The following is a 17,777-nucleotide window of genomic DNA, read 5'->3' as shown; positions in this document are numbered from 1 at the left end:
GTTTCAAAATGCTATAAATAATCAAGTAGATTCTTGTTGCCATGAGTAGTGTATATAATGTATATTTTTGCCAAATCATTCAATGATTTATCATTTTCCCTTGGTTTCAGGAGCAAGAATGTACTTTGTATTAGACTTTTCTTTAAAGTTTAACTCTTGCAGACTTATTCTTGTTCCTCTACAAAACAATAACAAAATAATGTGAAATAATAACATTTTGACATTTAAACCGTGTTTTTTTTAATTTATTTTTTTAAACAAAACCATTTCCCTGCCCTCTATCCTCATAGTAGTCAGGCATTTTGTATATTCGTCACTGTAGTTATGCAAAAAAAAAAGAAGAATTGTCGGGATTTTCTCCAAGTTCTTCCGATTGCTCAACACTTGTTACTCATTCATTTCTCCTACCTCACCCTAAGAAGCCTGTACACATCAAGTCCATTCATAACAAAAGTACCTACATCAGCACAATATTCAATCCTGACAGCATAAGAACGTATTTAGAAAATGTCCCCATGTAGTAGCTTAGAGTCTTCTTGTCCATGGTGTGTGTACATGTTTACATTCCTCCTTTACTACAGAAGCAGGATGATCCTGATCACAAACTCGATGCTGTTTAGCCCAAGAATTTCGGTAAGTTTACTCAAGTGTGAAACCTCCTTCGAAAGTTAGATGCAGTTCAGAAAGTTCCTCAACAAAAATAAAAAGCCAACCGTTGTAAGGTTGTAAATTGACCTCCGTGGTGTTAATGAATGCAAAGAGCGCTGCACAAAACACCAAAGGTCTGCATTGGTATGAGCGTTGTTCTAAAATATACGTTTTGTGAACTTGCTGCATATTCACGCTGAGTCACTTTTTGAAAGAACTTGTGTGCAAGAAGACAAGTTCAAAAACCCCAAAGTGCAACAGAAGAAGTGTGCACGCATGTCTTTGTCATTGTGTCTGTGTGTTACAAGCAAACAGGAAGTGAAAACAGAGCAAGCACCCTGAACAAAAGCCAACACTCTTTAAGACAACCAAATCATTGACAAGAATGGCGTTTTTTTCAAGCAGATAGGCAGTGGTTCAACTCAGCAGGGAAGAACAAAACAAACAGTCTGCAGAAAGAAGCAGTGCCGCTCGACACAAAAGCAGCAGATGTTGATTCGGAACAGGAAGTGTGGCTTTTGTGCAAAGGAAGTATATGACATGTTTGACTGGCCGCTTTACTTTGGGTTCCAAGTCAAGTCTGACAGTTTTTGATACTAGCACTCAAACAAACAAATACATCACATAGTGCTCTTTCACACTTAAAAAGCTTTTAATTATGGACTTCACCCCTAACTTTGTAGCACAACATTTGCTCTGTAATGACACTGTGTTGCCTATGGTTCAAAGCAATGACAAAGACAAGTAGAAGATAATGCTTGTTATGGATTGGATGGATTTACATGCAATTTTCACCCAATATAGAACTTGGCAGGGTAAAAAAAAACATGTCTAACCTAACATCAACAATCCCCTGCCACTCCCAGACAATGCTATCACTGCTTTACACAAATATCTGCTATTATGAGGCATCGTCTCATATGCCCAAGAGCCAAGAGGGTCTGATTTGTGTTGGGGGGTTTGCTAAATGAAGAGGTGTATTAGACCGAGGAGGGGCCAGACAGTAAGGTGTGAAGATACAGATGGACCATATGCTGGTGTGGGTTCACTGTGCGCTCCACTGGGCAGTGAATAAGAGGCCTGCTGCCTTCACGTCTGCCTTGTCTGCTTTTGAACTGAGTTTTCTACCTGCAGCAGAGCCAAATACGCAACCTGATCCAACAATAGCTTCAGCTCTCTCTCCGTCAGGGTCTTCACTTTGGTCTAGAACCCTTTCTATTGGCTTCTGTTCAGTGAGATGACACTATTAAGCAAGCTCAATAATGAGGGAATATTTTTGCTTTCAAGTGACAAATCTTAAGAAGGATTGTAGTTAAAGATGATCTTTGAAGCAATATTTTTCACTATAAAACATTAATCGATCGGGCTTAAGAAAAATGCCAAAATGGTGAAACATTTCTTGTTTTGTCAGATCAAAACCTAAAGATTTTCAGATGAATATAACACTGAAAAAGCATTAAAACATTATATTAGAGTGGCTAAAACCGGCGTTTTTTTCTGCCATTTATCCGTGAAAACGCTTTGATTTTAACAAAATTGCTGATTAATTTTCAAATAATCAAATTTTAACTACTATTTAACTATAGCAGCTCTAATCTTAACCACTAAAAATACTGACTTAACATGAGAAACTCTACACAATCATAATTACAATAGGGAATGTACTGGAGAGAAGTAAGAAAAAATCACAATTGTCTAATGAGGTCAAGTTGCCACATGGGAGCAAGTCATGCGAACAGTCAGGCGGATAGATTTGAACAGTTGGAGCTGCTGCCACACGGCTGGCAAGGGATGTTACCTCAAGGGTCACTCAGAGTCAGGTGGGGAGCATCCTTTTAATTTGGATGTTTACACACTGAAAAGGTTATCCATAATAAACAGGGATTAAAGGGAAAAGTAATGTGAGAACATGACATTTTGGAAGCTGGGGTGGCGTGTGTGTACTGGATTGCGTTATACTGAGAGGACATTTTAATATTTGGACAGAAAATTCAAGGGGATTGCCAAAGAAATATGTTGCTGTGTTCCAGAATTACAAAACAGACTTAGGAAATAGTGAGGTTTTGGTAAAAAGAGTATTTTTCACATTTTAAATCAACAACCCAGTATATGAAAAAAAACTGAAATACTTGTATACTAGATTTAGAAACATTTGCTACTAGAAAAAAAGGTTCATTTATAATTTACATATTCATTAATATTAACCTCAATACGTAGTTTACGGTTAGTCAATAAAGTGCTATAATGGGAAGTGATTGTATGAGGAAACTGATAATTCATTACATTTGTGGGTCAATCGGATTGTATCAAACTTTTATTCTTTTCCGGTAAAATGATTTATTTCTTGGCGTTAATGGGGACCAAACTGTGACATTTGTCCTGATTGCCCATGGCTACATCAGTAATCAACAACAATGCTGGGCCATCTCTCTCAATTCAGATAACTCACAAGAGACCCTGTATATCAAGCTCAAGCGCTAACACTTGTCAGGGTTTTTCCAGCAGACCCTGAGAGCCCCTTTTCAATTCGCTGCGATTCCCACACCTACTGAAAAAACCCTTAAACAGAATCACAGATCCACATATTCAGGCCTTTCTGTGAGAGTTCTCAGGTCACCAGCCTCAAACTCTCTACTGCTCGTTATCCAAGAGAAAACAACAACAAGCTAAAAACAATGCCTCCATTAAGAGTCTCTCTTTCTTGGGGAGAGGATTGGTGTGACCAGCCACAAAGGGGGACAGGGCAGGTTTGAAGAGGCAATGGGGGCCATTTTGGGGTCGACATGGCATGAAATTGAATAAATAAATGAAGAAATCCCCTCTTTGTGTCCTGGGTGCAGCAGAGCCAGAGAATGGCCTGTGGCGTCGCCACAATAAGAGACCCCAGCACATCTTAGCAGACTACTTTCTCACTGAAGCCGTAATTCACATCTCGCCCCAACCCTCCAAAACTCCCTCAGCTTGCCTTCAAGCACCAACCAGTCCTTCGCTGTCTTCCAAGAGAAACCCTTTTTGGCAGAGCCAATCACCAAAACACAAAGTCTTCTTTGAGTCATGTCCAGTTTTTTTTCTCCCACTCTCACTCACTTCCACTTTGAAGGTCTTTAAAACTTCAGTGCTCTATGAGTTGGGCGGAAACTAAACGCTACAGGGGGAAGAGAGGCAGTCTGGACCACAGAGAACAGACAGTCAGCACTGGACCAGAGACTTCCTGTTTAAGACTGCCTACTCATCAGCTCTGTTGCATTAATGAATGCATTATGTGACACTTTCAATGACACTTGCAGTGATAAATCTGTCAGCCTTCTTCTGGCTCAGCGAGCCTTTACAGTCTGTAAAGATTCCGCTTAAAATGGTGTTACTGATGCAGACATTTAAAACTTCTGAGCATGACTTGGTTGTATCAGACAAGTTGGCATGACTCATGTAAAACTGAGGGGCAATTTCCTTCTCGTCATTTAACTAGATTTTCCTACTTTTACAGTGACTGCCCAAAATGATGCGTTATACATTACATTACATGTCATTTGTTAGACGCTTTTATCCAAAGCGACTTACATACTCAATACTGTGGCCAATCCCCACAGGAGCAATTTGGGGTGAAGTGTCTCAGGGACACAACGACATGCTGACTGCAGTGGGACTCGAACTTGCTATCCCGTGATTCAAAGTCCATCACAATATCCACTGAGCCACAGCCTCAAAGCCACAAAGTTATAAATGTCCTTTATGGTAGTTACACTTGTTTAGGCACGGACATCTTCCACATTTTCATTTCTCTGGAACATACACCACAACATGACATACTGCGGTTTACATCACTGACACATTTCTGCCTTCACACCGGACATGTCTATATATAAAAGTAGAAATACATTATCATATTTTGATAGACTCATCATTGTCTTTCTTATCTGCAGCCACCTGACAGTCCTCATCTTTACAGGGTTTGTTCCCCCAACATCCAGAATAGAAATTGAACAGTGGCAGATAGAATGGCAGCTCGCTCTTTTACGACCCACATCACTCTCTGTTTGCCTTATCACTGATATCTTTTCCACTTCCCTTTGTGCTCTTCCACAACCTCCTGGCTCTTTAGCCCCCCGTCCAGAATCACTTCTCAATCGCAATGATTGCAAATGACACGCGAAAGACATGGTTATCCGGCTTTGGAATCTCAGCCATTCTGCATGTCACTCATCCCATTGGCATCTTGTCACTTCATCATAGACCCTAGCCACACGGAGACGGTAACGAAAACAAACCAAATTCGATATCAAAAAAGTCTTCCGTCCACACGCAATCGGCAGCAGAAACGTGTGCGTCCACCCGAGACTGCTCGACCCGCTGTAGTACATATGCCGGGCCTGTAAGTGGCGCTGTACTTCCGCCACAAAATAGACCAAAAGCGGCGAAGAAGACTTCACGAGCATGCATGGTTGCCCTTCTGTTTATTCTCCGCAGTGGATTTAGCAGCAGAGGAGGGAGAGGCAGGGGCCAGGGCTCTGGCTCTTTTTCTCCCTCCCCGAGCCAAGCGTGTGCTCCTGCTGTAATTCTCTCCGGTAGTGCACCAGCAGATGAAAAACACCCGCCTCTTCCAAGGGACGAGGGGACCGTGCGGCAGAGTTTCCGTTAGAATTTTCCGCCAGTCAACATGTCCGTTAAAGTTGAAATCTTCCGGACAAAATTATTAAAAAGTGCCGGTCAAAGGTCTTCTTTGTTATTTGTTGAGCATTAAAACAAATGAATAACGACTCTATATAATAATATAAGAATAATACACGGAGTCTCTCTTTTCCTCCCCCTCTCCTGACAGCCCGTCAGTATTTTCGTTATCAGGAAATGATCGTATTGGGCGTAATCACGGAGCCGTTTGGCACCCCAGAGCGTTGCGTCCGCAGATCTACCCACCTTGGGACCTGTTATCGTTATCGTTTCCCTGTCGGCCTCGTTCTATCACGATGATGATAGAGAACTGTAGCAGATACGACCCGTATCGTCTCTGTGTGGCTAGGGCATAGACTCCGTCTCAATACTGACATCAAGAACTAAAGACAGAAGCACACAACATTTGTTCTCACATAATCCCCTTGTGATAATGGGTATGTAAATAGATTGAGTGTTGGAAGACATGTCTAAATGTGTGTTACCCCATTTGTACATTGAACGTTAACTGCCAGCTGTTCAGGCTTGAACATCTGCTTCAACCTTTCCAAATTGGGTCTAAATGTATCCATATTCGTACGTGTATTTGTATCCACTACATATTTCATTTACAGGGAATTTTTAGCGTCCATATGGGCTAAATGCTAACCTAATTTCTTCTCTACTAGTGCTTGTCAGGTTTGTCTATAGCTTCTTTTTCTAAGTGGCTTTTCTGTTGAGGGTTGACATGTGGTGATCAGGAGATAACATCATGGACCAGATTGCAGAAACCATCTGGACGCTTGGACGCGGGTTGTTTTTGGTGCAGACAGACGTAGGGAATCACAGACTGCATCAGAGTGTGGAGAGCATGGTGTTGTTGAGTGAGCCATCAGGGACATGTGGAGCTTCAGACAAACCAAGAGTGGCTACTGAACAAGATGCAGTGCAGCTGATCATTTAAGCTAAAATGTGTTTGCATTTTCCTAAATGTTTCAACCTGTACACGTGTGATTTAGAAAGGGAAGCATGTGTTTACTTAAAGATATGTGACAGGGTTAGTGTTAGGACTTTCAGCTGGGCAGACATAAACAATCTCATGAAAATAGTGGTAATGTATAAGTGTCCCAAACCACGTAATAATAGTAATTTAGTATTTAATGGACACACAGACAGTAGCTAGTTAAAGCCATCACTGTCTGAAATAAGTTGTATTCTAGCTTTACTGATACAACTGACCTACATTGTAGTCCAACTTCTCATTTTGGCAGCCACCAAGCATGTGTGTTAGTTTCCTCTTCTGAAAGCTTTTAGGATAATTTGATTCTCAGTATTTCATCTGAGGACAAACAAAAGTACAGCAGAGAGACAACAGAGTGTGGAATTTAATTGTGAAACTGAATCACATCATATGATGAAAAGAGACTACAATCCTGGTTTTAAAAAAGTCCCCATTATAATCCTCTTCACTCACATGTTGTCTTTGTTTCTGTCACATGTCTGTCCTGTAAAGGTTAATGTAAATTTGCAGCTGGAGGGTAAAAAAAAACTAAAAAAAAACTGGATGTGGTAATAATTCAACATGTCAAAACCGAGTACTGTTTCCTAAAAGGTTTCCTGTCAGCAAGTTAGAAACCAAATTATCCCGATAACAGCTCAAGCATGTATGACTCAAGCCTTTAATCATGCCATGTTAGTCGGCAAAAATGTCATCACGTTTGAACAAATGCCAAAATAAAAGCCCTTCAGCAACCAGGACCAGGAATTTGTCAGCAGCTGTCGTGAAGAGTTATAACGACATAGCCTACAGACTCTTTAACTCGCCGGGTTAAATAACATAAATAGCTGAAGATCTCCGCTAATTTGTAAAGTGAAATTGTTTATGCTAGCGCTAATGTTTAACAAAAGTGACAATGAAGACAAGAAATGTACAGCATAGAACTTCCCTGTTTTCAAATGTGTAAATATTTTCTGTTCCGTATTTTTTAGCAATAAGATAGAAAATGCAGCATGCAACGTTCCACCACTCACTCAGGCTGCCACACGCTCTATTGATTCTTACGCTGAACGAGGCATCATTAGACACGCTTCTCATTCAGTTTTGTCACAACATGTACACCAACAGTCCGTCAGGGGAAGTGAAAATGCTAAGTCAAGACTAACCATAGCTAGCAGAAGTGATATAAGCCAAGAGAAGCTCGATTCATAGCAAAACCTCCCACCCCTGCACATAATGACATAATGACATAAGTGAGATTCTCAGGACTTGAACTTGCTCCATTCTGGAAAACTGGACGCCAATTTGAAGTGGTGGAAAACATTTCAAAGAGATTGTTCGGATCAGTCCACATTAGGCATGGGACAATGGACATTTTATTTCACGATTGCTCTAGCCAAAAAAATTGCGGTTCACAAAATGATCCCAATAATCATGCAAATGGCACTAGACGTACTGGAATTACTTGACCTTACATTTTGTAAAGCAAATAATGATTTTATTGCATCACAGTTAGGATATTTTTCAACAAATGTTAAATAAGTTACATAGCTTGAATAAAGGCTTGAATTCTGTTTGTAAATGGTAAATGGACTGTACTTATATAGCGTCATAATGAGGTTTATCCAGATAATGGACATTCACTATCACTTTGATATATATTACGCAAACTTTCTGATGATCAGTTACTTACTTTAGGTCATTTATTAAGAACGATAAAGTCAAAAACTCAGATTCCAGCTTCGTATATGTGATTCTTTTTTTGTGTTGTACTACTTTATGTCAGCAAACTGAATATATGTGTGGACCAAAGAAGACATTTAAGACATTATCTTGGGCTTTGGAACACACCGATTGAATTTCTTTAAAATGTTTTGACATTTTTAAGGAACTCAAGAACGTATTGATTTGTTACTAATCAAGTCCATCTAGGTATTGTATTACTTTTATTATTTGTGTGTGGGTGCGTGCGTGCTTCTCCTTCTTTGTCCCATTGTGTCGTGTGAGCAGCTTCCTGGCTGGACAGCAAAAATACATTTCACTCTGACCCGCCCTCACCAGTCCTGTGATCTAACCCAGGCTTTATCAAACATCTCTGCCATATTCTCTGCATTTAAGAGGATTTGTGTTAAGTTGTTCTCCGGTCGTTTTCCTAGGAGGCAAATGACCTGTGACCCTGAAAGAAGCCACACATCTGGTTGCGTTTGAGAAAGCAAACAAACATTGTAAGCCTGCTGCCACAGTTCATAAACCATACAGGGGGGTGTCTGTGTGTGTAGAGGAAAGTCTGTGGAGAGTCATTCTGTAAGTATCCATCCATCTAATTCATTCACACCTTCTGAAAAACATACTACATGTTACTACACCGCGTATCCACCCAGAGAAAGTACATGTGCCAACTTTGTCCGGGTCATGATCCCCAAGGAGACATGAGTTGCCGCGTATTGACAATTCAGGCCAGGCCACCCTCTGTATCGTATAACAGCATGTTGACAAGCACTTCGCAGAGCTTTTCACATGCACAGTGGTACTGTCTGTTATGCACCAGTCATAAAAAGAAATCCATGTTAATGAAGTTGTTTGTGAGCCTGAAAAGTATCCCTGCTCTGCATTCCTGGCATGTGACATACAGACATTTGACACAGTAAAAACCAGTAACCTGATAGAAGCCTGATGACTTCAGGTTCTTGACTCTCAGAGCCCCACAGCAATATAATCACTTCTTTAACTGCATAAGAGAGAACTACTTCAAACACTCAAAAGGTGTGACATCCTTCCACTAGGATCATGTGAATTCTCTTTTCTCATATGCAAATTTCCATCTGTAAGAATATTGAAACATCCCTCATGGAAGGAAGAAGGGAGGGCTTTTTTTACATCATGCCTCTGGGTGTTACAGTGGTTTAGACTTGTTAACTTGAATTCTTAAAATTCCTGCCGCAGTCTTATGCCTCAAAGAAATGGCTTATTAACACACATGACTACAACAAGCACCGAGATTAAGTTGGAAACTGGCTTTTACCCCTCTTGTATGTAACATTGTGAGTCTGGCACTGTGACTGCACTGCAAGGTACCAATTACCGAGTGAGATGGAAGGTAGCACCATGGCAAGTTAAAGCAGTGATTGATGTAATGACCTCTAGCATGATTAATAAAATGAGAGGGCACAACATCCACGTGTCTGTCAATTTAGTATTTGAAGGGTAGTTTAACCTGGGAGTTACAAGACACATGATGAGATGCGTCCCATCCCTCAAGGCCTATTAAAAAGCCCAGTAATAATAAAAAACCCTCACAAAACAGGACAGTAACTCTTCTACCTGCTGTTAGGTCGGTTTGTCCCCTTCTCCCTTGCTATGGAAGATGATGTACAGTGTTTGTATGACTTCAGAGGTGCTGAGGTTGCAGTGAACTGAAACCACTGGCGTTGTGGCTAAGATGAGAGTTCGAAATCGGCAGCTATTTATACACGCCCAAGCCCAGAGAAACTTAATGCGGGTCTTTCCCACCAAGGGGGAGGGCTGGAGAGATGGAGTGGAAGAAAAAAAAAGAAACAAGAAAGGAAAGAGGTAGCAAAAAGAGGAAGCTCGAGGCTGGCTTCCTGCACGTCGGTCTTCCTGGACACTACTCAGTCAGTGTGATTGTATGTATGTTCACGCGTCTTCCTGTTTGCCTTGTCAACAGTAACCACAGGTGCTTTGGAGAGTCAACAACAGCAAAAGGAGAGAAAGAAGTGTGGAAAAACATGCAACTATGAAGTGTACGTGCACTCACACACCAAAACACAATATCATTTACCCACACGTCGGTGTTGGACATGTTATATCGCTTGTGTGTGGCCCAAAGCAAGGGTCACAGGGGGCAGGACTTCCAGATGTTTCCTATTATCCCACAGCACTGACGAGACCTTCCTGGTCACCCTAACTCTGGGTCTCACACTTCTCAGAATCAAGAAGGAAGGGCAGACGATTTGATTGGCCATGTGATTCCACTGTTGTTTTAACCAAGGCATTGGTCAATGTGGTCAAACAATAAAAAGGACAGCGTCTTTCAAAATGGCAATCCCCATCCGCATGGTTTTGAAGGAAAATGCCTCGGTTATGACGCCACTATCCTGTCATGAATAGGCGAAACTTTGGTGGATCATGACCCGGGGAAATCCAGTTGCGCGGATTAAATCAACAAAGTGCTACCCTGAAGAAAATCCCCTCTAATCTATGGCGCTGAGAGATGATCAATTTTAGACACAAACAAGGGAATTAGCTGCAACAAAAACTGGGCACTTATCACCGTAAACCTGGAATAGAAAAGGAATCATCTTGTTTGATTTGGACTGCTTCCTCTTTACCTCAAATAGGCAATAGATCCAGAGATCCACAATGATACTATAGAGCCAAATGAATCCCTCTAATCCCTCCTTTCACACCCCCAACCCCCTTCTCACCTCTCCTCCTCCCAACATGCTTCCCTGCAGCACGTTGGATAGGCTTGCTGTTAATCGCCATGGGATGAGTGACATGCAGAATGGCTGAGATTCCAAAGCCGGATAACCATGTCTTTCGCGTGTCATTTGCAATCATTGCGATTGAGAAGTGATTCTGGACGGGGGGCTAAAGAGCCAGGAGGTTGTGGAAGAGCACAAAGGGAAGTGGAAAAGATATCAGTGATAAGGCAAACAGAGAGTGATGTGGGTCGTAAAAGAGCGAGCTGCCATTCTATCTGCCACTGTTCAATTTCTATTCTGGACGTTGGGGGAACAAACCCTGTAAAGATGAGGACTGTCAGGTGGCTGCAGATAAGAAAGACAATGATGAGTCCATCAAAATATGATACGGTATTTCTACTTTTATATATAGACATGTCCGGTGTGAAGGCAGAAATGTGTCAGTGATGTAAACCGCAGTATGTCATGTTGTGGTGGATGTTCCAGAGAAATGTAACTTCACTTTTCTTGAATGGGTAAAACCCCTCCCACGGTTTGGCTTCCTATGGTATCCCACAGAAATCAGAACATTCTCTGTGTGCTGTTGTTAAGCATTCTGGGATATGTATGAGATACATACACTAAGCAAGGCAGGTTTCGAAAAAAGCAGACACTCAAATATAAACAAAAAAACTAGGGAAGCAATAAGGTTGGTTTTCTTTATCGAGTCAACTGACGATTATTTTATAGGTTAATCAGTTATTGGTTTTGTACAAATTGTCAGAAAATAGTTAAAACTCCCAGTTTCAAAGTCCAACGTGATGTCTTTAAATGTCTTGTTTGGTCAATCCAAAACCAAAAATGATTACTTTCAATATGATACCAAACAGATTGGAGTCCTCCATGCTTAGGACCTTTAAAACAACATGTTCTCCCAATCTTGCCATAAGAATACTGCAGTAAGTAATTGCCGATTCCTTTTCTGTTCTATTAAGGAACATATTGTTGCATTTCTGTTTGAAACACAAATGACCCCTTAATGAACAATCTGATTCTTCTCTATAACGACTCTCACTTTTCATTCCCCATCACAGCCTGAGGCAACACACCCCTTACCCACCTACCCCCGCCCTGAACCACCATATATCTTCATTGAAACCATATGCTGTGAGCTCCCACAGCCAGACTCCCCTTATCAACACCAGTGAGCTGCATGGTGACAAAGCCTCGGCTCCCACTGTGGGAAGGGGAGCAGGCTCAGCTGGACCCTAGACATGGAGCATGGGGGGGGGGGATTTGCAGAGGATTGGGGTCTGTGGAGAGAACTGATGTTTCTGTTCTCTGCATGTGCTCTTTTAGAAATCCAAGCCGTTAGCCCTTAATGCCACAATGTATGGTTATCAGTGGGTTTTGGAATGATGCCATTGGAAGTCTTCTCATATAGGGTACATGAATACAGGGCAGCAGGCTTTGGCATCAAGACTTATTCACACAGTATGCGCCCATACGGGAACATGGGTAGTAATGAGGGCAATCTCATGTCTACAGAAACACTTGTTAACAAGATGATACATCAACAACGTCAATCCACTCATTTAAACACCACAGAGCAAAAGCACATAAGAGGATATTCGTTTCGTTTTTCACCAAATAGGGTTTGTACGGAATGCCGGAGAGAAGCCTTTCTCATCAAACTGTGAATGCGCAAGATTTGAAATCATCAGTTTACCACTTGAGCTTCATCATAACAAGAGAATCTAGAAGGGGAAGAGAGCAGACCTCAATGACTATGTGAAAAATAATGCTTGCATCCGCTTTATGTATCTGATCGGCTCCAACATTTGACCGATTGTTCATTTCCCATGGTTTCATTTTTCCAGAATCCAGCTGACTAACTAACAAACTAAACCAAAGACATAACCTCCTTGATGAATACAAAGACTCATCTTGCCCCTCCATGTAAATGCAGCATTGTGTGTATAAAAGGCCATTCTATGCAAAGACCCCGGTGATAACAGAGGTTCTCTCAAGCCTGACTCCCCTGGGGCCACACACCGTATGGCTTGAATCAAGACATGCCAATTGATGTGATGATTGGGGGGGGGGGGGGGGCACAGTGGAGGGGACTGGCAGCTTTCAGATGTTCACAAGAAAAAGCTCCCAGACCCCTCTGATAAAGCATCGGGGGCTTTGTCTTTATCATCAGGAACTGAGTTTGGGGGGGAGAGGAGGTCAAAGCGTGTTCCTCTGCTGCCTGGTCTGTCTTGTAACAGAAGATAAGCCTCGTCTGCTTCTTGTGTAACCGAGAAAGGAAGCAGTGCCACAGTTTGGCCCCCCAAGTTTTGTAGAACTCAAATCAGTAAACGAGTTTAGGCTTCAGTTGCATGAATCATCTGCGTTAAGTGGGTGTAATCTGGCAAAAGTAGTGCTTTCTTCTCTGACTTGAAGTGATAATTTAGTATCTGTTTGACACAAGGCTACTGTTTGCAGAAAGGTACGGACTTATTTCAAGAACTTTGAGGAAGTTCCTTAACGCGTGACCGCACGAGAGAAAGAGGGAACAAGCAGTTGCAAGATGTTGAATTCGGAAAATGTATAGAATGATTTGCATAACCTCAAGAAATAACACGTACAAATGATCTCAATCCACACCAACCTTTTAAGCAGGGTGTCAAAGCGGGTAAAAAGAGCTTTGAATCCTTAAGTGTTTAGAAGCTGACCCTGACTTTTGACCTTGTTACAAAGGGGGCAACAAAGGAAGAGATGTTCCGACAGCAGCCAATAAAGAATCATCATAAAGTCCCTATATTGCTGTCACATTAAATACGGCCAATTTGGAGTTCATCTCAAGCTAACTTAGTCTCAGCGGAAAGCAGCAGCCACCTGCATATAACAAACATGACAAGGCAAGGAAGAGGAAAACAAACGAAAAATGACACGGTGAAGAGTAATAGTTTCCTGCAGGTGGGAGCCATCTGCAGTGTGTTGGTGTCTGAATTGGAGCGTGTAATGTTACCAGGATGTTCATTCATAAAGCAGCTGATATAGCCTACAATGAGTGATTAAGTAGCAGTGCTGAAATGGTTCCTTATCTCTGTATGGGGAAAAAGGAGGTGTGGCAGTGTTGAATGCTCATGAATATCGATGTATTTGGATTGAGCTCTCCTTTAATCGTTTTGAACGTGTGCTTTAACACACAATGGAGAGGTGTGAATGATGCCCTCCAGCAGTCATGCCCATGTTGAAAAGCTTAAACTGTAGCCAATCTTCCAATGAATTTGTTTCTGACATTACTACACATTTGTTTAGAAACATGCAGCATATCCAGCAGGCTGCCCAGTTAGAATACAGCTGTCAATAAAAGTCTGAGTGAATAACAAAAAGTGCCGCAAAACAACCTATAAACCACAGCTTTGCCTGTTTTTATAAAACAATAACAAGAGTTAACATATCCAGCAAAAACTCGTATGTGTATAGAACGTATCGCCAAACCCCCAATACGAATTTCTGTTAATTTAGTGTCATGCCCAGCCTGTAAACTACAGCAGGGGGTAATATAAAAGTAGATTTTATTCTGCAAAGCGTGCCAATTAATGTTCTGTACATACGCCGAATTAAAGTGTAAAGTCTGTCATGTTATAAAATGTCACCAATGTTCTAATGCAGCGTGTATTGTTGTTCAATGAGACAGTAAACTTGAATTGAAAGATTTACGAGTCGGGTTTGGCGTAATGTTTTACCCGTGTAGGTGAAAGCGGAACGTGACCCAAAGCAGCGTGAAAGGTAATGTCAAACTTACCGACTGAAGGAAAAGCAATATCCGAACATAATCCCTCTCGGTGTTGAGCATTTCATTTAAAACACAAAGCCGGAGCCGCTGCTGTCGGTCCGAGTCCTTGGTGGCGTGGATACCGTTCTCGTGATGCCCGTCGTCCTCTTCCATGATGGTAAGAAAGGTCGCTCTCTACAGAAATGCTCTTATTTCACTAAGTATCCACACTTTGTCGAGTTGTTGCTTCAGTCCATCGTTCAAGGGCAAGTTTTCCAAAGCCCCTCACAAGTAGTGATGAGGATTGCACCGGTCACACAGGAGATAAAGTTCACTAAAAGTGCCAAACAACAAGCGGAGAGACTGGCTGTGTGAGCAGCTGAGAGCTGCGGAGCGATCAGACTGCAGAGAGGCTGGAGGGGAGGAGGAGGGACCCAGAGCAGAGACACATGGGCCACAGCTCACTTCTGCTGTGAAGGAGCACACAAACAAACAGAACTTTCAACAACAGTTACTGAACTGCATGAACAATGATATGTCAACAGTAAACAGGCGTGTTAAATAAATGGACTGTAGTAAAAGGTACAATATTTGCCTCCAAAATGTAGTGGACTAGAAGTAGCATTTGGAAATACTCAAGTGAAGTACTAGTATGTCAAAATAGTACTTGTGCAAAACTTGAGTGAATGTATTTCCACCACTGATGACAACTAAACTCAACTTCTTCTTCATGCTTAGCCTACTAGGGAAATGCCTTAAACAAACTATACGTTCATATAAATATAATAAAACATGAAATAAAAGATTCAATTAAATTACCTATTGCAGTAAACAAAGTAACTTAGGCTACCTTTAATCTTTTATATATAATGTTAAATGAACATAGCCTACTGTTATAAGTAAAGACACCTCTGAAATACTTGTCACACTGCTTTCCCTAGGCTAGGTTAGCTGCTAGCCCAGGGCTAATGATATGCAGTGTGAAAAAGGCATTGAAAAGTCTCAAATGTTAACATCCCCCCTTATTGGTGAAATGCAATACATGCTAGCAACTACACATAAATACATATCAGAAAGTCTGAAAAACGTACCAAAACTTTTTAAAAGTACGTATTTGAATTAAGTGTCACGCATATTTATGAACAGTTGTGTTAATTGAGTAATTTAGCTAAATATGTTGCCCCCTACCTGTCACAATAGCAGCCTCACCTGTAGCGAGCACGGGCTGGTACATTTAAGAGGAAGGCGCCCTCTGGTGGATAAAGCCAGAAGTGCGACTTAAGGTGGTAGAATGAGCACAGGTAGTAATGTGATCAAAACTAACTTTTAGAAACGATTCGGTCTATAATCCACTTTCATTTATTATAAGATATAGCACTGACATGTGTCGTCTGTATTTTTTGTTGTTGTTGAATTAAGATTTCCCATGGTATGTTTTCAATTTTTTCAAGCCCGAAGGTCCCCGCCGGCGGGTAAAGCACCTTGAATTGCCTTGTGTTGAAAGGTGCTATATAAATAAACTTGCCTTGCCTTGCCTTAAGGGGAGAGGTTGAGCGTCACCATGAAATGTGCAAATAGACATACAAATGAATAAAAGGGGAAAAAATGCTCCATGTTTTTTAGGCTGCAAACTTTAACTGTTATGTAAGCCAACTAAACAGACAGTGTATCACTCTTCCTCCTGTACATTAGCAGATAAAAGGCATAACATACTTGAATAAATGGTAAATAAAGAATGCTGGAAATAACTGCAACTCCATTAGCCTGTATGCTATGCAGAGACTGCCTTCTTAATGTCCTGAATTGCAGCTGATGTTTTAATATGACAATTGGCAATTTGACTTATACAACATTCACAAGTTGTACATTTGACTCATACAATAACCCACCTTCGAGTGATGCTCTAGTTTCTTCAAGTTTTGTTTTTTTCCCCCTCTTGCTTGCCCCGGACTGAAACTGTCTTTTCACCGACATCTCTTCACCTGCACTAGTGGCCGTATCAAAGCCGTGATTGGTCAGATGTCGATTCATTGCAACGGTGTTGGGTTACACACGTGCTCCCCTTGTCACCTCTCACTCTCGCGGGGGGTGCGCGGAGAACTGAGCGGAGAACTGAGCACAGCAGCTGAGGCCCTCTGGGCGGGGCCCCCTGCGCAAGGCGGGGCCCCATGCAGCCTGCGTGATTGGCCTGTAGGGAGGGGCGGCCCTGGTCTCAGGGCATCTTAATATTTAAAAACCTATTAATGTGTTATACCAGATTAACGAGAAGAATCTCAGCTAACTGACGATACGAACCATTTTTACCGAAACAAAACACAAGTCTCACAAGAAGCGTTAGCATTAGCCCTTAGCTAAAACGGGCAGATGCTACTTCCGGTGCTAACAAGCAAAAATGATCTTTAAAACTTCATATGTTCTGCACAAACTACATATCATCTGAAATCTGATACTCCACAGATTATTGTGTTATAAGTATCATCACTGTAGGACACAAACTCACTGAGCTAGCAGCCAGAACAGAGAAGAAAAAAACAACAGTTTTCAAAACCATAACAATAATTATGTCTTACCGTTGCTGTTTTGTGATCAAAGCTCGTGTTCAAGGGAATACAAACGCTGCTTACGGTTAATCCAATGTCTATTAGTCACTTTAGAATTGTTCCTGATAATCTATCATTACATTCATGGCAGCAGAGTAGGTATAAAGTTTCGCAGTCCCGAGCTAATGCTGTCTCACGTGCTGTTTACGCAAACCTCTCTCTACTTGACGTAAGTGTTTAGCGGGATTTACTAACTGTCACTCGATTATATTGGCTCTAACGATTCAGAAAAGGTGTAAATCACCCAAATCGACCAATGGGTTCCAAAGATATGATCCTGCGTAGTATAAACTACACCCGCTCCGGCTCCATTACGCATTACGCAGCCAGAAGGGAGAACTTCACCACCGAGGCGAGCAGGTGCTAGAGATGCTAGCTGACGATCGCGGGGCTATGATCATACCAGATGACTCTTCGTCGGATGATGAAGATCTCCTCCAGCCAGACCTGGATCCGGACAGTAGTGACTCGGATGTTGAACTTCCACCACGGGAAAGGTATGTAATCTCTCTGTTTTTATATATTATTTATGTGTTTGGTGGAACTGCGTCACAGTGCTAGCTTAGCCAAGAAGCTACAGGAATGATTAGGCAAAATGCTAAATAGTGTTACTTGTCTTTTTGGAGTTACATTTTCTAAATGAATGGCCAGTGAATGAATATATACATGTGTTTACTTATTTATTTGGTGTAATA

The 17,777-nt window shown here is 41.6% G+C and overlaps 1 protein-coding gene across 4 annotated transcripts in view; it reads right to left on the bottom strand.

Annotated features, from left to right (window-relative positions):
• The window catches only part of prex1 (phosphatidylinositol-3,4,5-trisphosphate-dependent Rac exchange factor 1), a 108,208-nt gene extending 93,306 nt beyond the window's left edge, over positions 1-14,902 (bottom strand). For 3 of the 4 annotated variants that reach the window (XM_034196321.1, XM_034196323.1, XM_034196322.1), the window contains exon 1: positions 14,513-14,902. In XM_034196321.1, coding sequence (XP_034052212.1) covers positions 14,513-14,656 — 144 coding nt within the window. In that variant the 5' untranslated portion in view covers positions 14,657-14,902. The remainder of the gene's footprint in view (positions 1-14,512) is intronic. The other variant, XM_034196324.1, reaches the window with a different exon arrangement.
• Between the last annotated feature and the right edge of the window lie 2,875 nt (positions 14,903-17,777).

This window comes from Gymnodraco acuticeps, unplaced genomic scaffold, assembly GCF_902827175.1.
Source record: "Gymnodraco acuticeps unplaced genomic scaffold, fGymAcu1.1, whole genome shotgun sequence".
Taxonomy (NCBI): Eukaryota; Metazoa; Chordata; class Actinopteri; order Perciformes; family Bathydraconidae; genus Gymnodraco; species Gymnodraco acuticeps.
Note: the sequence above shows the minus strand (reverse complement) of the source record. Positions and strands in the feature narration are given on the sequence as shown.